The following is a 25,880-nucleotide window of genomic DNA, read 5'->3' as shown; positions in this document are numbered from 1 at the left end:
TTGGGCCGGAATCACCCGTGATGGCCGGACTCGGCTGGTTTTTGTCCCTGAAGGAGTGAAGATCAACCAAAATACATATCGGGAACTAGTTCTACAGAATGTAGTAGAACCGTGGGCACGTCGACATTTTGGTTCAAGGGATTGACTTTTCCAACAGGACTCAGCGCCGGATGACAAAGCGAAGTAAACCCAACTTTGGATTGCGCAACATTTCGCAGGGTTCATTCCGAGCTCCGAGTGGCCGGCGAGTTCGTCAGACCTGAACCCTATCGACTTCGCTGTTTGGAGTATGTTGGAGGCCGAAGTCTGCTCTAAGAAACATGAAGGTGTGGAGGTTCTGAAGCGACATCTCGTGGCAGCCTGGGATAAAATACCACAGGAACACCTGCGGGCCTCTTACGATGCGTTCCTCGACCGTCTGCGCGCGAGTGGTTAAACTCAAAGGCGAACAAATCGAAATTTACCAGTAAATTTTAAAAAAGTAATTTGTTTTCAAGACAAATTGAATGAATTTGAAACAAAAACTTGTTGTTTTGATCAATTTATATGTTTATTTCAATGTAGCACTTCAATTGCCGGACCCTGTAAACTGTTTTTATTTTAGCACGTCTCAATTCAAAAAAATTCCGGTGTAGAGCAGAAAAAAGATTTAATCAAATTTTCATAGATTTACATATCCCCTTGCCCTTTTCAATTCACAAATGGCCTTCGCTCTTCACAGCTTGGTATGGGAATGTATTTATCACTTTTCTTCCGATATGTTATCATAACCAACTCGTACGTTAAAATGGAACCAGCGATCTGAAAATAGGAGACAAAGGTATTAAATAGGTCACCTGTTAAAAATCTAAGATAACAAACTGTTGCTAGTATTCTCCTGGAAACCACAAACAATCCAAGTCCCGTAAATCCTACTCCTCTTTTGGCGTACATCTGAATACGAGATACTTCTTCGTTGAACTTTTCACTTGGTACTTTAAGCAATAACTTGCACGGATCACGACTTGATTCGTACACTCGCGAACAGCTCCAATACATCAACAAAGTTCTCATCAAAATAAAAATAAATGAGAACAAAAAATAAGCTTTACTATCCGAGTACGGCATATCAAAACTTTTAACAATCTGCGCACAAATGCCGTACAGATCGTGTCCGAAGGAAAAGAAAATCAACTTCTTCATGTAAGTGTCCATCGAGTCCAGTAGCTCACAGAGTGAGATATACAGGATACGGATTTGTTCCCAAAACTGTTCATCGGCAAATCGCCCCCGACTGATTTGAGTTTCTATAAAGCTGTTGAGCTGACTAAACCTGGTTTGTATCCCAATGCTGACTAATATGATGAAAAAATCAACGAAACTCCAGGTGTAGGTCATTGTCACGCAAATAAACTGCAAGTATATTATTTTTATTAAAAGTTTCACCTTGAAATAACTCAATTGCTTACCCAGTTGTAAAATACTACCGGTACATTGTAATTAAAAGTATGCAGGGCTGAAAAGTATGTTTTGAAAGCAAAATGTTTGACAGGATCTGCGATGGTCCAGTTACAATAGACAGCCTCTCTGTAGATGTTACTGATGTGTTTTCCCAAAGATAGGCAATGTTCCACTGAAAAAAAGAGTGGAATTATCGGTTAAAAACACTTGAAGATTTATATAGATAATATACCAATAGCCAGTATCAACATTGTGGCTCCGAAAGTACGAATTTTCCATTTCAGACGCTGCCGGTTAAATAGTCTGGTCAGAAATACTTCTTCTGTTCGGTACCACGCGGAAGCCAGGACCTTCCACTTTCTAGCAATGCGCCAAAATATTACGGAGCAAGTGGCGTTATACGTGAAAAACACCACCTCTCCTATACTGAAAATATCTAGCGCTTGGTTCAAGGCGGCAAACCGAATCAGGGCCAACAGCGCTACGGCATAGCCCCCAAAAATTGTCACCCCGGCATACCAATAGCAGAAATGAGCTTTCCCGAAGCTGAAGTTCTCCGGGTTAGGATCCAAAACGTTTCCGACCGGAAATATTCCGAAAAACTGGGACACCAAAATGACTGGAATAATATGTATGTTTTTATAAAAAAAAATTAAACACTTGAAACTGTTACGAACTTACTCGGTGCAATTGCACAATGAAAACTATCGCCTGGTGAACAAACATCGATTGATTTGAGTTTTTTAGAATTGCTTTTGCGAATATTAAGCTTCAATATTGTCTTCCTACAGTAGGAAGTAAAAGTATATTTTATGTTCGAGAATACCATTCCTTAGAGTTTCTTTAATTCAGCGTTTCTTGACTGTCAAAAAACTACTGATATCAAAATTTCTGTTTAACCCAATAAAAATACATTCATTCCACAATACATAGTATATAGGAAAGGCATAAAATTAATAAAACCTGCAGATCCAATCAAAATCCTTCTCTGATAGTTTCTAATTCAAAAGCAATTTTTATTGCCATTTGCAAAACGTTTCTCTCAAATTTCTATAATGTTAGGTTTAGCAGAAAATTGAATGGCTAAACTGACAACTATCTGATGAAGGTTTTTGCTTGGCTATATACCTAAACTATTCCAAATTGCTTTAGATTGTGGTCAAAACAACTTATGGACAGTCTATAATTTGTCGGAAACTGATAAATGGATAAGAATCGTTTCGTGTTGCACAGCAGTAAGCAACATTGAAAAAATTTGAAATGCTTTCCCTAGGAGGCTCCAATTGTTTTTTTTTTAACGAAAAAAGTTCTTCAAGGGAACAACTGACTATTAATTTAGGTTCAATAGTTCATTGGACCCAAAAAGTACCATCAACTGGGGCATCATGCAACACTTTTCAATTTCAATGGCTTCTAAAAAATTAATGTCCACATAAAATTATACCCCTTGTATATCAAAAGTTTTAATGTTGATGAGGCATCAAATTGTAGCCAAAAAAAAATAGTTTCATCAATATTTACCACAATCGCTTTCTCCATACAACGAAAAGGCGACAGCATAAGCATCCTTCTATTTAGTATTCCGGACATGATTTAATCAGGGGTTCCAAATAAAAAAAAATTATCACTATTCTTGCACCATGAAAAATTTAGAAACTTGGATAAATAAAATGACGAAAATATGTTTTAAGAAAAGTTGTCGATGTTTTGGAAACATTTATCCACAAAATTGAAGGAATTGTTATTGATTGATTTCTAACTAGGTTTTATTGTTGATTACTATATGCCCAGTTGGTTTTAAGATTTTGCTTGCGACAATACTTCATTTTCGAATCAAACGATTTTGAAAATTGCTCAACTTTGCATAAAATGTTTGAATTAACACGGTTTTTGAGAGAAAATATTCTCAGGTCTCATGTCTCAGGTCTCAGGTCTCATGTTTCAGGTCTAATGTCTCATTACTCAGGTCTCATGTCTCATGTCTCATGTCTCATGTCTCATGTCTCATGTCTCATGTCTCATGCCTCATGTCTCATGTCTCATGTCTCATGTCTCAGGTCTCAGGTCTCATGTCTCAGGTCTCATGTCTCATGTCTAAGGTCTAATGTCTCAGGTCTCACGTCTCAGGTCTCATGTCTCATGTCTCATGTCACAGGTCCCATGTCTCATGTCTCATGCCTCAGGTCTCAGGTCTCATGTCTCATGTCTCATGTCTCATGTCTCATGTCTCATGTCTCATGTCTCATATCTCATGTCTCATGTCTCATGTCTCATGTCTCAGGCAGGTCTCAGATCTCAGGTCTCAGATCACAGGTCTCAGGATTCATGTTTTATGTCTTAGGTCTCAGGTCTAATGTCCCATGTCTCATGCCTTAGGTCTCAGGTCCCATGTCTCAGGTCTCATGTCTCATGTTTTATGTCTCAGGTCTAATGTCCCATGTCACAGGTATCAGGTCTAAGTGTCATGTCTCAGGTCTTAGGTGTCATGTCTTAAGTCTCAAATCTCAAGTCTCAGGTGTCATGTCGAAAGTCTCAGGTCTCAGGTATCAGTTCTCAGGTCTCATGTCTCAATTGTCAGGCTCGAGCCTTAGGCACCAGTTCGCAGGGCTCAGATCTCAGGTCTCATGTCTCAAGTCTGAACTCTCAAGTCTCAGGTTTTTTAAGTTTTTTTACACGGTTTTCCGGAATGAGCACGGTTTTTTTTACTCGATTTTCGGGAATTAACACGGTTTTTTTTGCACGTTTTTTTAACGCGGTACGTATATCAGTGTAAAAAACCTTACTGTACTTTCATTTAGCGCAATTGCCTCGTTTGACGGTATCGAACGGGTTTGGATATCTTTTGGACCCAATAACAACTGTGATTTTTTTATGGCTTCAGGATTTGATATGAGTGATAGTAGAAAAAAAAATTATGGAAAGGTGGCTTTTTTGTTCAGAAAATAGTGCAGCCTTACTATTTAATTCAAACTATTTTATCAAAGGTGCATTATGTTGCTAAAGATTCATAGACAGTCATTCGAACGAATAAGTTGAGTTAGAGAATTTTCATACCTACATTACTACTGGATTATTTGTATCCCGTAACATAGGGCTCAAATATTTATCCGAGTAGCTTGATGAAATCGATTTCAGAAAGACTCAATATGCCCTTAAAGTGCTGTTCTTTGGACCTTTCGAGTACATATGTAGCTCCCAAGAAAGCTAACCTCCGACCGCAGCCTAGAATATAGCATTCAAGTCTTCTACGCCATAGGTCATGAGATCAAATCTTGGTTACGGTATAGGGTTTTAGCTTTTGTAAGGTTCTAGATATCAAGTCCTTGGAAGATGCAAGCCTAAGTGTTAAGTTTGAATTAGAACTCTTCAAAGAAACATGAAATTTCATTGAGATTCCTATATGTGTGTGTTCTTTAAAAAAAAAGCATAAGACTCATTTAAAGTTCACACTTGGCAGAATAAAGGTAACTCGAGAGTGTAAGAAGCATTTTTGGAACTAGACCCGAGTTTGTTACGAAGTTTCAAAGTTCAAAAAAGGTGGTTGAGCAACATTCGTGCAGAACCCAAGGAAAAATGTAAGGTATCAATCAGTACATGGAGATTCGAAATCCTGCATTGTATAAACCAAACTTGAATCTTCAGCAGCGTATCTAACTTCTAATTCGAAGGGCTGTGAAGGCACTGAAGGCTTATTTTTATAAACTTTTTGACTTCTGATTTATTTCATGAAAAAGACTTTACAGAAACTAAACTAGGATGAAATGTTTGAAGTTTTTGCATCAGTCTCATACATAAACTGAATGGCTATTTTTCAGGCTTGATTATGACTCAATTTATGAGAGTTGAAAGTGTCGATTGTTTTCTGCTATAAGAGTCCTTGATAATGCAGAGCATTCTTTAAAATCCCGTTTTATGAACCTTTTGATTACTTGGGCTGTGGCTGTGACACCTGCATTTATCAACAACTCCCCCAAAACACTTAGAGCTTAATCTGCAGTAAGCGGATACCAATGAACGGTACATGGAAGTTCCAAAGTGATGCCTTATGGATCTTGAAAGTTCAATAACGGATCGTTGAAAAGAATGTAGAATTGTAGACCTCCAATGTGACGAAGGCTCATAAAACGCACGAATGTTGGTAAGCCGCCTCGCGAGTCATATGTGCAGTATGACTCGTTAAAAATGCGAAAATTTGTATAGGAGTCTGTTTGGGTTGTTCTTGGCGATTTTTGAGGATATTTGGTCGGGCTTCGACCAGCCCGAACTGAGCGCCTTGATCAAATTAAAAAATAACCAAAATGGAATCTCGTACAATCCCTAGTCTAGATCGAAAAAGCGAGTATGTTTGACTGAAAAGATTCCTTGCAATAAAAACTATCGATTTTAGTTAATAAACATCAAGGATTTGCTAATGTCTAAATATCCTAATGAATGTAAAATTCGAGTTTTCTACCAAGAATTTCACCGAATTCATGGTATTTGGAGTAGTCACTACGAAAGGATTATCTCCTGTTTTCATAGAAGCTGAAGTTAAAATGAACATTTTGAAGAATAAGGTGCTTCTGTGGATGCTGTTTCCCAACAAGATGAAGCCCATACCAGACCTTGAAACGGACCCAAACCTGATTTTTGACCTTCTAGCAGCCGGGATTTGAACCCCTTCGACTATTTCATATGTGTGTTTGAGCAAAGGCCCGTTAATCCCCTCAACCAAGTATCGAGTTCCTGGAAACGTGTCCATCTCTGAGGGGTGGGCTTCAATGTCAGAGGCTTATATTGCGAAGATTTGCTCCCGATTTAGATCTCGTCTGGAGAGAGTATAGTTAGGTAGGAATGACCGTGGACTCATCGGCATATTGTTTCTCAATATGTTTTTTTCATGCCGGAATGAATAAAAAATGTTTTTAAAATATGTTCATCAAGAAAAGCATTTTTCAACCTTGAAGAAAGATTTTCGCATTTTTTAATGGGTCATACTGTACACTGTAGCTAGCGGTCGAGAAAGGGGCTTTCCACCAATCAACAGAGACATGGTGGGATCCTCCTTAGTGTGTGTGTCTTTACTATTGCTATTTGATTGACGATGTTGAAAACAATCCTAACGTCAATGTTTAGGAGGTTCTTTGGAAGTCTATAGATCAGGAAGCTTGGATTTCATCGAAATAATAATGGAAAAGACATCCAAGCAACCAAAAGTCACACATTTTTGAATGAAGGCATTGAAAGTTACATATTGGCTGACTAAGAGAACCAACTGCCCAATTACCTTTAGTGAACTTAATGTACTCATTAATGAACTTGAAGAAGCAAAAGTGATTAATATGTATGTACGTTGTATGTGACTCGTTTTGCTCAATTCCCATGAGTGAACTATATGTACTCATTAACGAACTTGAAAGATGCAAAAGTAATTTATACGTACGTTGTATGATATTTAAGTCACATGAAGGGCACAAAAGTGACCCAAACGGGATTTGGTAAGTCACATAAAGAGCACAAAAGTGCTCAGGACGGGATTTGGTAAGTCACATAATGTGCATAATGCTTTCAAAATCAAATCACCCCTTTGAGTTTTAGTTTCAGTTAGAACAACATCTAGGTGTGGTCTTGTGGTAGCGTGTTTGATTCTCACCACGAAGGTCGGGGTTCAATCCTTAAGCCGGGCAAGTTTTTTTCAATAAGTAATTTGGTAATTGAGCGATCATTCTGATGCGATATATGTAGCAAATGTAAGAAAGAAGCAATTGAGCAATTTGTCGAGTTTGGAATCCGGCGCGTGGCATCATGGAGGCACCATGTCAGAACGTAGTAAAAAATCAAGAGAAGGTTATATGAACCGATACCAAGGGTGCAGTTGAGATAGAGAGAGATTTTTTGCTCATTTTACGATTTTTTGGAAGCGACACAATCGACCGTAACGAGCTATGGAAAATCATGGACGAGAACGGCTTTTCCGGAAAGCTGATCAGACTGGCGATCATGGCGACGATGGATGGAACGCAGTGCTGTGTACGGATTTCGAGTGAATTGTCGAGTTCATTCGAATCGCGCAAGGGGCTTCGACAAGATGATGGTCTATCCTGAATGATGTTCAACGTGGCGCTAGAAGGTGTTAGGTGTTATTTGACGAGCGGTGGGCGAAATGCGGGGCACGATATTCAACAGATCCAGTCAACTTATCTGCTTTGCCGATGACATTGATATAGTCGGCAGATCATCTGCGGCGGTGGAGGAGATCTACCGCAAACTGAAACGCGAAGCAGGAAGAATTGGGTTGATGATTAATACGTCCAAGACGAATTACATGCTGGCCTGCGGATCCGAGACCGACCGGACCCGCTTGTCCAATAATAACAAGGTCACGATCGACGGCGACGAGCTGGAGATAGTCGAAGACTTTGTCTATCTCGGCTCTCTGGTGTCCGCAGACAATGACACCAGCCGTGAGATCCGGAGGCGAATTATCAGCGGAAGTCGTGCCTACTATGGACTCCACAAGCAACTGCGGTCGAGAAGACTTAGCCCTCGCACGAAGTGTAACCTGTATATGACGCTCATTAGACCGGTTGTTCTCTACAGGCACGAGACATGGATGTGGAACGCTCTTTAAAATCAAATAAAAACGCAAGAACGAGCCGGCCATTCCCAATGTCTATAAACTCATAAAATAACCTATTAATGAAAGAAAGTCATATCAAACGAACAGTTTATTCACGATTCATATTGAGAAAACCATCATAACACATAATCAAACTAGCTTCGGCATGTCACAATTTGGTTCAAACTCAAAGACAGGAGAGCGCCTCCGATACATTGCCATTACAAGCTCATAAGTAACTATAGTTCCGGCAACCTACAATTGTAGAAATAGTTAATTATGCGTTGATCTTTTTTCTACCGTGGATAAGAAGTATGACATTTGTAAAGAAAAGTATAGTTACCGAAAGTAGAATCTGTCGGGTAACACGAAACAGACCAAGGCCGGAAAAGCCAACACCTTTCTTTGAGTACATCTGGATTCGCCTCAACTCTTCGCAGAAGTCATCACTTGATACTTTTTCAATCAGTTGAAACGGTTCTTGACTGACGTCGTGAACTTTCGAACAGTACCAAAACATCAAAAATGTTCTCAACAGGAGAAAAGTAAACGAATAGAGAAAGTACAACTTATTGATAAAAAAGGGGAGATGAGCGTTCGCATTCGAGATCTGCTTGCAAAGAACGTACAGGTCGTTGCCGAATGAGATAAACATAAGTTTGCTGATATGGGTGTTTAAAACATCCATCAGTTCGCAAAGGGTCGTGTAGAGGATCCGGATTTGTTCCCAAAACTGTTCATCTTGCTTTCGATGAATACGACTTTCGATAAAAATGTTTAGCTGATGAAATCTTGCGTGAATCCCGATACTCACAAGTATTATGAACAAATCTACGAAGTTCCATGTGAATGTCATGGAAATTATCACGTACTGAAAAGTTAAATTATTGAATAAAGATTTGAATTGAATAAACAGAGAATCTTACTTGGTTGTAAATGGCCATCGGTACGTTGTACGGAAATACTTTGAAAACGGATTGAAAATTGGCAGATGAATAGAAATGGAAATGATCCGGAATGTCCCATTTGCAGTTCCATGCTACCTTATAAAGCGAGAGGATATTACTCAATACGCACATGCTGTGTTCAGCTAAAAGAAAAATAGGTTCATAACTCCCCAAACTGAAAAACACTTATTTTAAAAACACAAACCTAGTGCCAACAACAGTATTGTCACGGCAAGTAAACGAATTTTCCACTTTAAGGAAACCCTTACAAATGCATCAGTCAAAAACAATTCCTCGGTGTGGTACCACCTAGTTGTCAAAAACTTCCATTCACGAGCGATCTTCCAAGTGATTACCGAACAAGTGGCATTGATGCCGAAGAACAGTGCCTCATCGATGTTGAAAACGTTCAGTTTGCTCCAAACTCGATTGATGCTCAACGTTGCCAAAGCGTAGCCACCGAAAATGGCAATCGCCGAAATCCAGTAACAGAGATGCAACCGGCCGAATTTGTAGTCTCCCGGATTTCGGGCCATAACGTTCCCGAGAGGGAAGATGCCGAAAATTTGGATGACTAAAATAACTGGAAAAAGTGCGTACTTGTTTAAAGGCCTTACAAATTGTTGATTGTCTATCTCACTTGGAGCTATAGCTTGGTGGAACCTATCTGCTGTAACGGTACCATCTTTTGAGGATGAGTTTCCAAAATCACTGTGAATTTTACGTTTCTTGATCTCCAAAACGTTTTTTTGCCGCTGAAACGTGTTGAACATGATTGACTAACTTCTATGCATTTAGTGATCTGCTACATGCTAGTCGATTGTGTTTAAATATGGGAATACTTAGGTACCTCAAGAAACGTTTTAGAGGTATGAATAATGAATTGAATCGTTTAAAACTTTTGTAAACAGTTTATTTTAATAACCATTTATTTGAGGAAATTTAAGCTTACATACAATAATTTGAGGATCACAAACCTAAGGGTTAACGGTCATCAATTATGCAGTGTTCTTTCAAGTCTTTGGCCTCCAAACTCTATGAGGAACGCAATCTGAAGTAATAGTCTCGGACAAGCCTTCCAAAAGAACAGCCATTTCTCGACAGTGCTCTTTGAACCAAACTTACCATTTCTCTGTTTTGTGTAATCAGTCAATTGCCGTCGGTTCTAAGCGTGCGCTTCCGAAAACTTTCGAATGGGATAAGTGCAACTTTTACTGAAGATGGAGTTGCTCCTCTCCAACGACACATATCAGGCCATAATCTTCACCTTCATCTTGACGATTGTCTTTTATCTGGCGCCTGGCTCGACGATCTACTACTACTTGCTCCAGCCCACGGATCTTCCGAGTCATGATTTGTGGTCCGCTAATCCAAAACTGGCACCGATCCGACAAACTTCCTCCTGGTTTCTGGTCTCGACACACTTCCTGAAGCTCGACTGAAGCTTTCCCTGCGCATCGACGCCTTTCCTGAAGTCTGACGCTTCCTAGTGGTTAGAGCCCGACGACCTTCCTGGTCTGAAAACCTTCCATGGCACCGGATTAACGAACTTCCGTAGTACATGCCTCGTAAGTCTATAACGAGAGCCCCGACACACTTCCGTTTCGATAGCGGGTGGCTTAAGCGCCACTTCCTTACGGAAGACCACCCACCTAATCTTGGTTTGCCCAGCTGAATGAGACTCGGACGTGAGTTCCTTTTTTGGTTCCCTATTTTGGGAAAGAAGCGGAAGGGTCTCTGAAAAGGGATCCGTACTTCGGCTTCGAATTCGAATCCGCCCCGAAAACGAGAACAGCCCGCAAAATCACGGAAAGGGGGATTATTCGTTGTTCGCTAAAAAGTTGAACTAGAGAAGTCTGAAAACTAACGGACGAATTCCCACCCTCTTAACTTGCTCAGGAATGAGAAAAGACATTGATTGATTTCGCAGCCAATCACCGCTGTAAAGAAAGCAAACGCAACAACGAATAACCTGTGACCCCCTTCCCAATGCCCCAATTATGTCATCATCCCTGTGGTGTTTCCGGTCCAAAATACCTGAGACGATTTAGTTAGGTACATTCATTGGATCCTTTTTATTTCGGACTCTACTGTCGTGTGTTCGTTTTACAATGTTGTGTCTGTTTCGATTTTCTGCTGTTAGTGCTGGTGGAGACGCTTGGTTTTTCGTTCCTTTACGGTGCGCTCGACCGTTGAAATTTTCCCCATACAAGTGGTTTGAATTTTCTTTGCGGGGGTGGAAATAGGCTACTTTTCCGGCTCGCCAGTCCAAATTACGTCGATCGCATATAAAATTATCGTCGTAGGATGAAATTTTCAAATCGCAACATAAGCGGCTAAAGTTGCAAGCCGTTCATAAAGTGTACATGTACATTGAGCGAACCATCGCTAGTAAAAAAAGTTGGCCATAGGTGAGTACTCACGTTATTTCCTTATACTAACGGGGCCCTGGGGATGAATAAACCAGTTGGTTTAAAATCCCAAAAAAAAAAATTATACTAGGTAACGGGGGTTTTTGATGTTTCCCCGGTTCTGCTGCCAAGTGCGGTGAACCGCCGATGTGCTCTCCCGGCAGATGCGCTGGTGACGGGCTATCGGTGAAGATGATGAATCTCCATGCGGGTGATAATGGCGGAACGCGTGGTTGGATCTAATGTGATCCCATGCGTTCAGCAAAACTTTTTGCCGAGGTCTCCCAGCTGCCACAGCTGGTAGAAGATTTCGTCGTATTGCAAATTTCTGCGGGGGCGACGCGATCGCTGCTGAACGAAATTCTGTCAGGAATATTCGTTTCCAAAAAAGTGAAAGGCTGAATTACCTGTAGCACTTCTGCGCGCGAGCTCCAGGAATGACGTTTCGTCCCGGTGGTTTGCAAATGGCCTTAGAAGGTTTCGGGTGCCTCGGCGTGTTACTGGATCGTCACGGTGCGACCAACGGTCGATGTAGCGGCTGCTGGAGGAAGCTGTAGTGGGTTTCTCGAACCTGTCGCAAGAAACAAACGGCGTTTCACGAATTGTTCGGCGAGCTAGCGTTTCGCACCTTACCTGACTGAGTCAGCACTTTTCCTACGCTTTTTAGCACTACACTTCCCTGCGCTATTTTTACCTTAACTGCGAGCAAAGCGGAAAACACAAAAAGGGTAATTAATAACCGGAACACTGGTTCACGGATCACAGGTGGAAAAAATTACCACGCGAATTAAACGATCTTCACCCAACTGAACTTCAAGATTAAGTGGTTCAGGAAGTCGCATTTGAAATCAGCTTTTTTGATCTAGTTCAACTTGGTACCGGAACTACCCGATACGAAGACCTAATCGAGAAGTTAAACAAACAACTCTCTTTTCCGCGATTTTACAATGCAGCCTTGTCTTCCCCTTCCAAACCCGAGTTCAAAGACCAAACCTTTTCTCTTCCAAACCTAGGTGCACAAACGCATCCCGAAAGAGGTCATTCACCTGGTGCACAACAAGCTTGCAGTCGGTGATCATCTGGAAGATGACTCTCTAAACCATACTTTCTACTCCAAAAATGTGTCGGGTGATCGAATACATCTACAGGCGCGCTTTTGATGTTACTGATGATCAAGTTATTGATTAATTAGGGTGGTACCTGGCAGGAGGATTCATTCGCTCAACTTTCTTCGTTGATTTTGCTCTTTGAAATCTTTATTTTAATTTTATGTACTAAGTGGAGGTACTTTATAAATAATTAATTTGATTGTCATTGTTTCATTTTATTTAGTTTCTAATTGGCTCTTAATTAATTTATTTAAAGGTTATAAAGGAATTTCTGTTGTTGGTTTTACTAGTAGCTAGTGTGCCCGTTACAAGTCCTCTAGTGGAATCCAGATGATGGAGATTCTTGCATTCCGGTTCTCTGCACGTTCTGATGGAGCTTCCTTTTCCAACACGTTTCCCTTCGCTTCAAAAAAGGCGCGAATACTAAGCTTCCAGTTATGAAATCCGGGACTTCCGGTATTCTGGGGAATACCGTGATTGTTCTGGAGACCCATAACCTGTGGGTTTTCTTATAGAACTGAACAGTTCGGAGTGTGGATTGGGACAAATTAAATAAAGGAAGGGCTTGAGAAAATTACAGCCTGATTGCCCGATTGATAAACCGCTGAGTCGAGTCGGTCTTATTTCCAGAATATGTTCCATAAGCCTTTGAGAGCAATTTTAACCCGTACCTAGAGTTCCAGTTTTGAGAAGCCCTAATGAGTATTATGTCCAGATCAACAAGAAAGTGCCTCTCGATTTCCTCTTATTCTCTCGTGGCTATCCAGAGCCAGCGTCGTCGCTTGCTGCCAGCCAAGGTTTTCGTCAACTAAGCGGATTTCAGCGGCTAGACTACGCCGCCTCTTCTTCTTCGATGTCCATCTGGATTCCAGTCAAGCGCCTCTCTGCAAATCTCGTTCTCATCTCTTCGTATCGTGTACCCAATCCATCTCCACTTACGTTCCTGAATCTCGATTTCTAGTACCTTTAGATGACACCGGCGATGTAGTTCCAAGTTTGAGATCCAGTTGCCGGGCCACCAAGCTCGGATAATGTTCCGCAGACAGCGATTCACAAAAGCTTGCAGTTTTCGCGTAGTCACCGCATATGTGCACCAAGTTTCGCACCCCAAAAAACATACGGATTTGACGTTAAAGATGAAGATTAGGATTTTTGTCCATAAGGAAATCTGGCGAGAACGCCAAAAAACGCAAATCTTGCTTTTTTTATCAAGGTTTCGATGTCTTTCTTGGTACCACCATCAGGCATAATCTCGCTGTCAGGATACTGGATGCACTCCACTTTCTCAAGCTGTCGCCCAACTACCACAAAATTAGAATGACTTTCTGCGTTGATTACCATCGACTTGGTCTTTCTGGCATTGACTTTGAGACCTGCTGCCTTTGAGCTTTCGATGAGGTCGTCGAGTTTGCTCTGCATGGCTTGATGTCTTTGGGCGAGCAATATAATATCGTCAGATAGGTCAAGGTCGTTCAGTTGCTCCATTGTCGATGGATTAATAGGCAATCCTCGGTTTGGTCTACAGTCATTCTCATCGTTTCTTATCCATTACGATGAGAAAGAGTAGCGGTGAAAAGATACATCCAGGAGTTACCGGAGTTGTATCAGACAAGACACCGTCCTTCAGGACCTTGCACGAAAATACCTCGTAGAACCGCCCAGATGTTTTCATGATTAAGTCGGTCGAATGCTTTTTCGAAATCTACAAGCATCAGCAGAAGAGAGTTCTGAAATTTGTTGATTTGTTCCAGTATTATTCGTAGCGTTGTGAAGTGGTCCACACATGATCGTCCAGATCGGAATCCAGCTTGTTGCCATCGGAGTGTAGCGTCAATTTTCTTCTGGATGCTGTTCAGGATCACTTTGCAGAGAACTTTGAGGATTGTACAGATCAACGTTATGCCTCGCCAGTTACCACACTCTGTCAGGTCTCCTTTCGTCGGGACCTTTACGAGGATACCCTGCATCCAGTCGGCCGGGAATGTTGCAGTATCCAAGATGCAACATGCAACATCTGTGCTGACAAGGCAGGGTTGGAATTCAGCATTTCAGCAGAAATGCAATCGATTTCAGGCGCTTTGTTGGATTTCATGTCTTTGATTGCAGCTTCAGTTTCAGCCAGTGAGGGCACTCCCGAGGTGACGCCCATTAATGCGACTTTCTGTTGGCGCTTCTAGCTGGGGGTTCTGTTGGCCTTCGCTCTTTGTTACTAGAAGAGTTGTTCAAAATGCTCAGTCCAACGTTTTTTGATCCGTTAGATCCGTCAACAGGTGACCCGCTCCGTCTGTGGCATTCTAGCAATATATAGTCCGTGCACCACTAAGGCGGCGAGAAATGTCATAAAGTAATCGGATATCTCCATTGGCGGCTGCTCTTTCTCCCCCTTCGGCTAGGGAGTTTTTTCAGGCTCTCTTGTCTCGTCTACAACCTCGTTAAAATGCCTTTTCCAGCTCCGCATATCGTAATCGGGCGGCTTCTTTGGCTGACTTTGGTCTGCTCAATTCCGACTTCCGCCTTTCTCCGACCATCGACAAAACCTCCAGGTTTCATCCGACATCCATTCACTCCTTCTTCCACACACTTTAACGAGAGTAACATGGCTCGTCGTGATAAAGACATTCTTGATTTCACACCACTGTTGTTTGACTATTCCGTCTGTCGGCAATTCCGAGGCTCGGGATTCTAGCTGTGCAATGTAAGCCCTTTTCACCTCTGAATTCTCCAACCGGCGGACGTCGTATCGACACCCGACTTTCTTCTCGCGCCGTTGAATACGCGCAACTCTCAGTCGTATCTCGCCAAGGGCGAGGTTATGGTCAGATGCAATGTCTGCACTTCGTTTGTTACTGACATCAAGACGCCTTCTTCTGCTTTTTCGGCAGATGCAGATGTGGTCAATTTGATTTTCTGTTCGGCCATCTCGGGATACCCAAGTGACCCAAGGTCGATGGGATAAGAGCGATCCACCAATCATCGTGTTTTTTTTGCCAAAAAATTCTACAAACAGTTCTTTGTTTTTGCTCATCTGTCCTGACCATGGCGCCCCATGATGCGCTCAAAATTCCTGATTATCGTAGCCAATCTTTTCGTTGAAGTCGTCTAAGCGGATTTGAATATCAACCTTCGGAATTTTCTCAACTACGGTGTTCAATTGACTGTAAAACTGCTCTTTCTCCTTTATGAGGGTCGCATGGGCCATCGGGATTAATAGGAAACCAACTCCTCGATCCCGAGTAGCATGTTCTCCCCGTATGCCAGAGTAAAAGCAGGACTTCCCCGGACTGTGTCTTTTGTTCTCCAGTGTTAAGCCAACGGACTTCGCTCTGTCCCAATATCTCTAACTTGAGGCGGCTAGCTTCTCCAGCAAGTTGAGCCTGCTTAATCTGTCTGAGCAAAGGTCAAACAAAACTTGGAGGAAGTTCCAATTCTAGTCCGTGTTTTCATGCTAAAAGTTGATGCCAAAGTTTCAATTCGGTTATTTCTTGTCTCAGTTTCCGTAACGATTGATTTTTCAGGAGCAGTAGGTTGTTAGCCTAAGCTCCCTATCCCGCGATGGGGCTGCCATCCTGGACTTAGCTGGCGGAAGCCGCATTTCATTAATCCAGACGCTCGCTGCGAGACAGACGCTGTTTGAGCCGCCCCTGAACAGACGAGTACGGTACCTGCTCAGTCCGCATGTGACCAAGGCATCCACCGAAGTTGTATACCCGATCTCTGCTGAGTTACTTAATTCCCTGCCGGCCCCCCGGGAAGGTTGAAATAGGAGTTGTGAATAAGAGATGATATGACCACTATGGGGCCTCGTGCTGCTTATTATCCACCATTCGCCAACCAATCAAATCAATAGACGGGTTGTTAAGCCTTTGACCGATGTCTGGGAACAACGCCTTGAAGTCAATTCGACTTCGTTGGAGAATTCGAACCTACCCAGCTATTTGTGTGCACTAACAGCTTTGCCGGATCAAAAGTGAAGCACAGTGGGCAACCATTGTATAAACCACTCATTGCTTTTGCATAATGTCCCTGCCGGATCCCAAGAGTTCAGTGTAGAAACCAGCTATCCAAATTGGTGGCACGGTTTTGCACAGCATGATGCCACAGTGGGCGCTGTTTTCTTAATGACAGCCTAACCCAAACCTTTTTTTCCCAGTGACTTTGTGTTGAATGTGAGGTTCGGCGTTTCTACTTGTAACACGTTATTTAAAAGCATCAAGCAGATCCCTACGAATGCATAACACAGTCAGGCTCAGAATCAAATCTAGCTGTGGTATTGACAACCTCGAAGTGCTCTCAACGGTGATTGGTTTCACATTTGATTCACCTGCTTATTATAATATGAAATTAGACATTTTTATGGAAGTTTCCTCGAAGAAATCAATAAGAGTGTGATTGCTTGCTTTCGGATCTTTAGTCAGACCTCTGAATACTAAGATAAAAACTTTATTATCTGTATAAATTCACTTTTAATTTGGTAAAATGCATTCAACTCCTTGACTAACATCAGGATTTGCTCTACGGTAAGACAGAACGACCAACTCATAGGTGAGAATTGTACCAGCAACCTAGAATGGTAGAAATATTTAAGCATATAAAACAGTTCCTTCAAAACAATTTTCCCAATAGTATACCGTTAAAAAGATCTTCCTTGAAACATGGAACGTTCCTAATCCAGTTAGGCTAGCTCCACGTTTCGCGTACATTTCCACCCGCTGTAACTCTTCACCGTACTGCTCGCTCGGTACTCTCATCAGCAAGCTACAAGGTCCGTAGCTAGCCTCGTGAACTACCGAACAGTACCAGAACATAAGTGCTGTCCTCAGTATCAGATACAGGAACGAATAGACGAAGTAAACTTTGTTGATAATCAGCGGCACCCGTTGACTTGCGTTCATAATCTGCAAGCAAATGAAGTACATATCGTTCCCAAACGATACCAACACCAAATGACTGATGTGCTCGTTCAGGGTTTCGACCAACTCCGAGAGCGACGCATATAACACTCGAATACCTTCCCAGAAGCTTTCATCGGTCGGCTGTTTCTTCTTTATCCGCTCTGCTAAGTATTTGTTGAGCTGATCAAATCGCGATTGTATCCCAATGCTGACAAGGATGAGCAGAATATCGATAAAGTTCCAGGCATAGGTCATCGAAAGGATGATGTACTGTAAAAAGCTGAACTGTCAAATTTTGTTTATATATCACGATTTAGCTTCTTCGAACCTCGTTGAAAATAGCCAAAGGCAAACTATATGGCATGTATTTAAAGGTGGAAACGAAGACCTTCAGTGCATAGTGCTCAAAAGGATCCGCAATGGTCCAATTGCAGTAGGTGGCTTCAGTTTTCAGGTTGACGATGTTATTGACCACGCAGAGAAGATGTTCGACTGTTGAACAAATCGGAAGTACGTAAAATTACATGGATTAAAAGACTCATAAATGATAACTTACCAAAAGCCAGCAGCAACATTCCGGCAGCCATCGTCCGAATTCTTCTGGTCAAGAACGCATTCGTAAAGGGTTGATGCAGAAAAACCTCTTCCGTTTCGTACCAAATGGTCGTTATCATCTGCCAGCGTTCGGCAATCTTTTTCATCATAACGGTGATGGAAGCACAAAGGCCAAAAAAGAATGCCTCCGCTATGTTGATGGCGTTCAAATGCTGTAAGTGTCGGAGTAAGCTAAATACAGACACCGCATAACCTCCAAAAATGGCCAACGAGCTAACTAAACACGCCGGATGCCACCAGCGGAACTTGTACCCCGATGGAAGACGAGCCATTACGTTACCCAAGGGGAAAACTCCGAAAATTTGCGAAAGTTGAAAAACTGTAAAAAAAACTCATGTTTTAAAGATGTGCATTTTTTCTCCTAGACTTCACAGTGTATTACTTGGAGCAATAGCAACATGGAAACTTCCGTTGGCGGTCGCTTTTTCGATGTCGAACCTTTTTGTTTTCGTACATGTAAAAGTGGTATCCATTTTGAGCATGGTGAACTTCTTGCACAGTGATTGAGCATCTCTCCAATCAGGATATTCCATTATCATAATAATGCTCGATTTATTTTAGGTTGAATCTACATAAAACCAAAGCTGCATTAATATCCGCATGGTTTCAGGCTGCAATACTAAATTTCAAAGTCTATCGCGAATACTAATAATACAAAATTAAAAGATCATTCGTCTCCCATCAGTCAGTGAACACGGTCGTGGTTTCGTGCAGCCTCGTGTGTGAAAAAAGTGTTCTTTGTTCGGTTGATAAGAGACAGTTACCGCGTTCAATCCGCTGTTTTTTGCCGTATGGTGACCTTTAGAACAATCAAATTCCTACTAGTTACCAAAGCGGAGAAGTGCCCTCGCTAGCAAAGGAAAGGTGTTGAGTTGACTTCCCCGAAACTTTGCCTGGCGAGTGCTGGTGGCCTGCAGTTTTTTTCCGTTGTTCCCCGTGAAAGGGAATTGGCCCCCGCTGGAGTGTTTCCCCTGGTAGGCGGGTGAAGATCGTCGTCATTGTTAGACAAACGGCCTTATCATCTTCATCCGACTGGTTGTCCCGCTCGTTGACATTCGTGGCACTCATTTTCAATCAACGAAGGAAGATCACGTGGTTTTGACAATTAAGTGCAAGACATTAGTGTCTCCGTTGAAAAAATATGAACGAAGGCGGGGGGTTAAACCCCTCAGCTGTGGATGATGAAAATTCCATCTACGAAAATGAGCTGGTCCCTCAAATGCCTTTCTCGAATGGATGATAATTCTTCATCACCCCCAACTGGGAGTAGAACAACTCGACTCCGAAAATATACTGAGGGCTAATTTTCCTCTGGATCTTGGGTGGTTTTCATCCGGCCCAAAAAGAACGGTAAGCCTCTTAACGTGGTACAGATCACCAAAGATCTAGCGAGGTGGCCCTCTGTAACCAGTGTTACAAAACTGCGTCCAAATAAGCTGCGCGTTCTTGTGGCTATATCGAAAGCTGCAAACGATATTGTTGCCAGTAATTTTATAAACCTGGAGTATCACGTCTACATCCCGTCTCGAGACGTAGAGATTGAGGGCGTGATCAAAGAGATGAGTCTGGAGCATGCGCGGATCTACGGGGGGGGGGGGGTGATGGGGGTGATCACCCCCCCCAGGCGGAAAAATTAATCAATTTTTTAACTCAATTTAGATGAAATATAACTTTTTCATGTGTCAAAATACCTTAACATAGCTATTACCATTTTAACGCATGCATAAGAATTCAATAGCTGCTTAAAAATATGCCTGAATTGAGTATAAACAGTATGCGCGAGTATAACTTCATGTTGGCTTCGGGCGTGTGAAAAGGATAAAGCTTGCACCTCACTCCTGAGGAATTTCCTAAGCATGACAGCAGATTGGTTTTCTTCATTAACCGATATCCAGAGTTGATGGAGGCGCCAGTACCAGAAACGTCGGTTGATAGTGACTAATTCTGAATGATTTCTGAAAGAAGCCTACATTCATCTTAAAGTTGATCATAAAGTGATTTATTATTTATTATTTATGCATGTTTACCATACTTGATGGTTTTCTTAAAAAAAAAATTATTGGGTCCACAGATGAAATTTTTTAATAATTGTTCTATTTTCGGCTAGAAATATTCGTAACATAAATCTGACCATTTCAGTAACACTTTTTAACTGTGGGAAAATAACCTCAATCTGATCGATCGAACTTTGCATACATCTGGATCTGCTACCGTTAGTCTCTGCTTTCAGGAACATGCATGCCACCGAAGATTATAAGAGGAACCATAAACGCATCGAAATGCTTTCAAGTTCTACTAGCAAATCTGACCTCCAGAATGATCACAAGTTCGCATCTGCTGTAGACCCATTAGTCTATGAAATAGATAAAGGTGCTGTTTTGAAGGCTCATTTTAAACCTTACTCAACTATAGATGATATCATAAAGCTTAATATTTTAACTAGACACTGGGTACCTCCACCACAATTTTCGTTTCCATACTCCGAGCATTTGAAAAGTCAAAGTGCTGAAAAAGAAAAACGATACGCAAAGTGCAATGCATTTGGAAACATTCAAAAGTTGGCTGGTTTTTTCCAAACTAAGCAAGGTTATTTTTGTAAAGTCTGTCCGCTCTTTGTAGTCAACCTCGCTGGTGCAGGTAATAAAACTGTTCTACTATTAAATCTTGTTAGCCACAGCAAAATAAAAGCTTTAAGTATTCGATAAAATATAAAAAAAAATCTACTCAGCAAACCTCTTTAAAAAAAATTAAATATAATGATTTGCAATCTATATTTTTGTCTAGATACTTCCTTATTTGTGTTTTAAATGTTTATTGGTTTTTGATTGTTTTTTGATTGACGTCTACATTGACGGGTTTCGATAGGTAATGAAGCAGCATACGGATTAAAATTGGAACTCAAAAGAGAAATATTACGATTGAATATAATTGTAACTTGTGTAAATGGATTTTTTACCCAAATATTATAATAGTTTCAAAATTAATAAGACGTAGTTATAACTATAAAACCAGAGATGCTTATTTGAGTAAGTTGATATCATACCAACAGATTTATTTTTGACTGAAAATAAATGAAGTACGATTTTCAAAATTAAACTGCTTATGGATTTCTAATCTGATAAGAAAAACCAATGGTCATTCCATATCCCCAACTAGATAAATAAACGTAAATTCAACTTCATATTAGTGAAAAAAAAACATTTGTCTGCGTTTTGCCTAAGACTAAGCCAGCCACAAACAGATGTACAGAATTCAGAAATTTTGAAAATTTACCAAATCACCCCCCCTAAGAGCAATCTCTAGATCCGCGCCTGGTCTGGAGGCGGAGTATGTTAATCTTGGAAATCTTGGATTGCCGTCAACTCAGAACTACCAACTTCGTAACGCAAAGTACTCGCCTTCAGCTTCATTCCGTGTGACCTTCGCTGGTACCGCCCTCCCTCACTACGTCTTGATTGACCTATTGCCTAAACCTCCTGCAAGACAAAGTGCAATTGACCTCTCACTCTGCTCAAATTCATTACCATTGGATTGTCAGTGGAAGGTAATCCCTGATCCCAATGGTAGTGACCACTTGCCAATCAAAATGACAATCACCAATAGGGCCAGCACTTTAAATTCAAGACACATCGACTGGAAAAAGTACTCGGACGAAATAACAGATGCCGTTGATTCTATGAATGTTTTACCTCCTTTGCTGGAGGAGTACCACTTTCTTTCACGTTCGATCCATGAAAGTGCACTTTGCGCTCAAACAAAACCCATCCCAGATTCATGTGTTAGTCGAAGGCCCCAAACCCATGGTTTGATCAGCAGTGTTCCAGGCTTTATAAGGACAAATCAAAAACATTCAAAGATTTTCGAAAACATGGAACCCTCGTCCTTTTTGAAACATATGTTCCCTTGGTGGTTTATCAAGGGAAACATCCTTGAGTACCTTATGGAAAGTCGCACGGAGCATGCGTAATCGATCATCTACAAATGAAAGTGAAGAATATTCACATAGATGGATATTCAACTTCGCACGGAAAGTCTCTTCAGATTCTACACCAGTGCAAAAAGTAATCATGAATGTGTCTCCAGATAGGTGTGCTCTGGATTCCAGCTTTTCGATGGTCGAATTTTCACTTGCCCTCCTCTCTTGCAACAATTCAGCTCCGGGGATTGATAAAATCAAATTTAACTTGTTGAAAAACCTCCCGGACGCCGCAAGTTTCGCTTGTTAAATTTATTTAATCAATTCTTGGAGAACAACATTGTTCCCCAAGAGTGGAGACAAGTGAGAGTCATCGCTATTCAAAAGCCCGGAAAACCAGCTTCCGATGCGAATTCGTACCGTCTAATAGCGATGTTGTCTTGTATACGCAAATTGATGGAGAAAATGATTTTGTTTCGTTTGGATAAATGGGTAGAAGCAAATGGTCTCCTTTCAGGTACTCAATTTGGGTTTCAAAAGGGCAAAGGGACAAACGATTGTCTTGCTTTGCTGTCTTCAGAGATCCGAATGGCGTACACAAAACGTGAGCAAATAGCTTCAGTGTTTCTAGACATAAAAGGAGCTTTTGATGCAGTCTCCATAGAGGTTTTGTCAGACAACTTGCACTCCCGGGGTCTGCCTACACTATTGAACAACATCTTATACAGCTTACTTTGTGGGAAACATCTGAACTTTGCTCGAGGAGATATTGCAATTAAAAGGACCTCCTACATGGGCCTCCCGCAGGGTTCATGTTTGAGTCCACTTTTGTACAACTTTTACGTAAATGACATCGACAGTTGTATCTCTGAAGGCTGCACACTAAGACAACTTGCAGGTGATGGCGTAGTATCTGTAACAGGTAATAGTGAGGCACATCTGCACAGACCTTTACAAGATACTTTAAACAGATTGTCATCCTGGGCTTTGGGGCTCGGGATTGAGTTCTCTCCAGAGAAAACGGAGTTGGTGGTTTTCTCTAAAAAGCATAGACCAGCCCAACCACAGCTCCAACTTCTAGGCAGAACGTTCACTCAATCAAGGTGTTTTGAGTATCTTGGGGTTTGGTTTGATTCCAAATGTACGTGGAAATGTAGAAAGAAGATTGAGTATCTGAAAGGAAAATGCAAACAGAGAATCAATTTTCTCCGATCAATCACTGGCACCTGGTGGGGAGCCCATCCAGAAGGAAGATCTTTTAAAATTGTATCGAACAACTATTCTTTCAGTGATAGAATATGGTAGCTTCAGTTTCCAGTCGGCTGCCAAATCTCACCTCATCAAACTCGAGCGTATCCAATAGGCTTTCGCATCGCTTTGGGCTGTATGCCCTCAACGCACAACATGAGTCTTGAAGTTTTGGCAGGAATACTCCCTTTGAAAGATGGATACAATCTACTATCACTTCGGTTCCTCATCAGGTGTGAGGTCATGAACCCATTGGTGATCGTTAATTTTGAAAGGTTACTTGAGCAAAATCTTTAAACCAGATTTATGTCTATCTACAATGTCCTCATGTCAATGCAGGTAAACCTTTCTTCGTACTCTCCAGCTCGTGTTTTCAACCCAGACTACGATATTACTTCTGTCCAGTTTGATTTGTCGATGAAGCAAGAAATTCGTGGAATCCCGGATCCGCACCGTCCACTTCTGATTCCAAGAATTTTCGAAGCTAAATATAGACACGTCGATGCTGATAAAATGATGGGTCTCTTATAGAGAAATCAAGAAATCATCTATTAAGCCTACCCCTTTTCTGATACCATCATCTTTGTCTGGGTTCCCTAGCATTGCTCGATAGAGGGTAATGAAAAGTCTGACTCTCTGGTAAAGGTGGGGACGATAGAAGGCGACACGTATCAGCATGAAATCGCCTTCAACGAATTTTACTTTTTAGTTCGAAGAAACTTTCTTGTCAACTGGCAACGCAAATGGGACGAGGATAAGCAGGGTCGGTGGTTCCACTCGATTATCCCAAAGGTAAGCCTTAAACCATGGTTTAATAGATTGAACTTGAGTCGGGATTTTATTCGTATATTTTCCCGTCTCATGTCTAATCATTATTCCTTAGACGCGGTTCTCTATCGATGATATTGCTGGCAGCAATTCGTGTGGTTGCCACCAAGGTTACCACGACATCGAACATATTGTTTGGTCGCGCGAGGTCCATCTTGTCGCTAGAACGAAATTGATAGACTCCCTTCGGGCTCGAGGAAAACCACCCTATGTTCCAGTGAGAGATGTGCTGGCTGTGATAGACTTTGACAACATGTTCGAAATATACCTTTTCCTAAAAGCTATTGATCTTCGTCTATAATTATTTTTATTTTCATATTTCCCTATCTGTTTTCTTTTCTCTTAAAAAAAAGGGAACTAGAAGTAAGCAAACTATTGTAAAAAAAAACAAAAGGAGTTTGGCTCCTTAAAGCTTAAAGGTATAAGCCGTTTCAAATAAAGAATTTGCAAAAAAAAATTTAAAGATGTAAAGAATCGGTTTATTAGCTTACAAAACTTTAAAACTAATGACACATTCCACGCGCTTGTACCGCTCAAAAGTGATTTTTATCCGTTCGCGTATCAAAAAATCTCAAAATTGCCTATAATTTTGATAATTCAAATCACACAAAATCAACGGAAAAAAGAGAAAAAAAGTTTTTTTACACATGTGTTAGATGATTTTGAAAATCAGTTTTTTTGTTGAAAAAAGTGGTGTTTTTGACAACTTTTACAAAATCATTAATTTTAATATATGGATGATTTTTTTTTCAGAAATATTTTTAGTATGTTCAGAAGCCAAAAAACACGGCTTCATTTTGTAGAAAAAAGAATTTGTTTATATCCAATATAGTTGGTTTGAAAAGCGAACAAAAACAGTCGCAAATGAGTGAATTCACGTCACAAAAAAAGGGATGTTTTTAATTTTACGAGAAAACTTAGACTTTTTTTTAAATAAAAAAATGAGATTTTATTTAAAAATGATAAGACGATTCTGAAACACTAAAATTTATAGAAATCGGTTGGAATCTAGCTGAGTTACAACAGCGCGAATGAGTGAATTCACGTCACAAAATTTTATTTTTCGTTAAATTTTATATGAAAATGTGCTCTGAAAGCTGTTTTGACCCTCCAGATGGTCGGATTTTGACAAATCGAGCATAATTTAGTTGATTTTTTAATAAGTTCATTATTTTCAAATAAAAAATCAAAAAGATTGAAAAAAAATAAAAAAAAAACATTTTTTGGTGAATCTTTAAATAAAGACAGTAGTTATTTTAACATATGATCCCTCAATATGTTGCTATTCAAGTGCCAATCAAAATAAGGAAAAAGTTAGGTGCAGATACTAAAAATTTATGATTGTAAAACTCGGAACAACAAAATATCGTTTTTGAAAGTCTACATAAAATTTGAAGACTCCAAATAATGGTTCAGTATAACCACAGTATAACCACTGACCATACTGACTGGACACTCGATTTCGTTTTCTGGATAATTTTTCCAGAAAAAAAAACAAAAAAAATCATTTTTCCAACAGTACGCAATGTCGATTCCAGAGTGCGCATCGATCGATTTGAAGAAATGCTATCCCAGTTAGGAAATGCCACCCAACTTTAAAAATAAAACACGCAATTTCTACGATAAAATCGGGCTAAACAGGACCATTTTTCCTACAGGGCATTTTTTGTCGAATTTTTCAGGTTCGCCACCTGCCGTCGTTATTGCGAACCTGCAAAAGCTGACAACAAAAAAATTAGACAGAAAATGGTTGAATTTTTGTTCTAAGAGTCAAGTCAGTGTGGTCAGTGGTATAACTTTATATTTCGTGACGTGAATTCAGTCAACTACCCTGTTCTGTTTGAACTGAGTGAATTCACGACACAACTTCAAGTCA

General features: G+C 40.8%; 3 protein-coding genes across 3 annotated transcripts; all 3 read right to left on the bottom strand.

The window, feature by feature from the left end:
- Positions 1-679: 679 nt before the first annotated feature.
- Positions 680-6,472, bottom strand: LOC129753432 (gustatory receptor for sugar taste 64f-like). Its single transcript, XM_055749256.1, has 5 exons — positions 6,418-6,472; positions 1,673-2,059; positions 1,449-1,612; positions 862-1,392; positions 680-801 (listed from the first exon to the last, which is right to left on the bottom strand). Exons 1-5 carry the CDS (start codon positions 6,470-6,472, stop codon positions 691-693), a joined length of 1,248 nt encoding a protein of 415 aa, XP_055605231.1. The 3' UTR covers positions 680-690.
- A 1,716-nt stretch (positions 6,473-8,188) lies between these two features.
- LOC129753431 (gustatory receptor for sugar taste 61a-like) lies at positions 8,189-9,758 on the bottom strand. The gene is made up of 5 exons (XM_055749255.1): positions 9,626-9,758; positions 9,191-9,568; positions 8,965-9,128; positions 8,382-8,909; positions 8,189-8,293 (listed from the first exon to the last, which is right to left on the bottom strand). Exons 1-5 carry the CDS (start codon positions 9,756-9,758, stop codon positions 8,189-8,191), a joined length of 1,308 nt encoding a protein of 435 aa, XP_055605230.1.
- A 3,052-nt stretch (positions 9,759-12,810) lies between these two features.
- On the bottom strand, positions 12,811-18,566 carry LOC129753429 (gustatory receptor for sugar taste 64f-like). Its single transcript, XM_055749254.1, has 6 exons — positions 18,395-18,566; positions 17,954-18,331; positions 17,726-17,889; positions 17,134-17,667; positions 17,005-17,067; positions 12,811-13,002 (listed from the first exon to the last, which is right to left on the bottom strand). The coding sequence occupies exons 1-6, from the start codon at positions 18,549-18,551 to the stop codon at positions 12,811-12,813; spliced, it is 1,488 nt and encodes a 495-aa protein (XP_055605229.1). The 5' UTR covers positions 18,552-18,566.
- Between the last annotated feature and the right edge of the window lie 7,314 nt (positions 18,567-25,880).

Source organism: Uranotaenia lowii, chromosome 3 (genome assembly GCF_029784155.1).
Source record: "Uranotaenia lowii strain MFRU-FL chromosome 3, ASM2978415v1, whole genome shotgun sequence".
In the NCBI taxonomy this organism is placed as follows: Eukaryota; Metazoa; Arthropoda; class Insecta; order Diptera; family Culicidae; genus Uranotaenia; species Uranotaenia lowii.
This window is presented reverse-complemented; position numbering and strand designations above follow the sequence as displayed.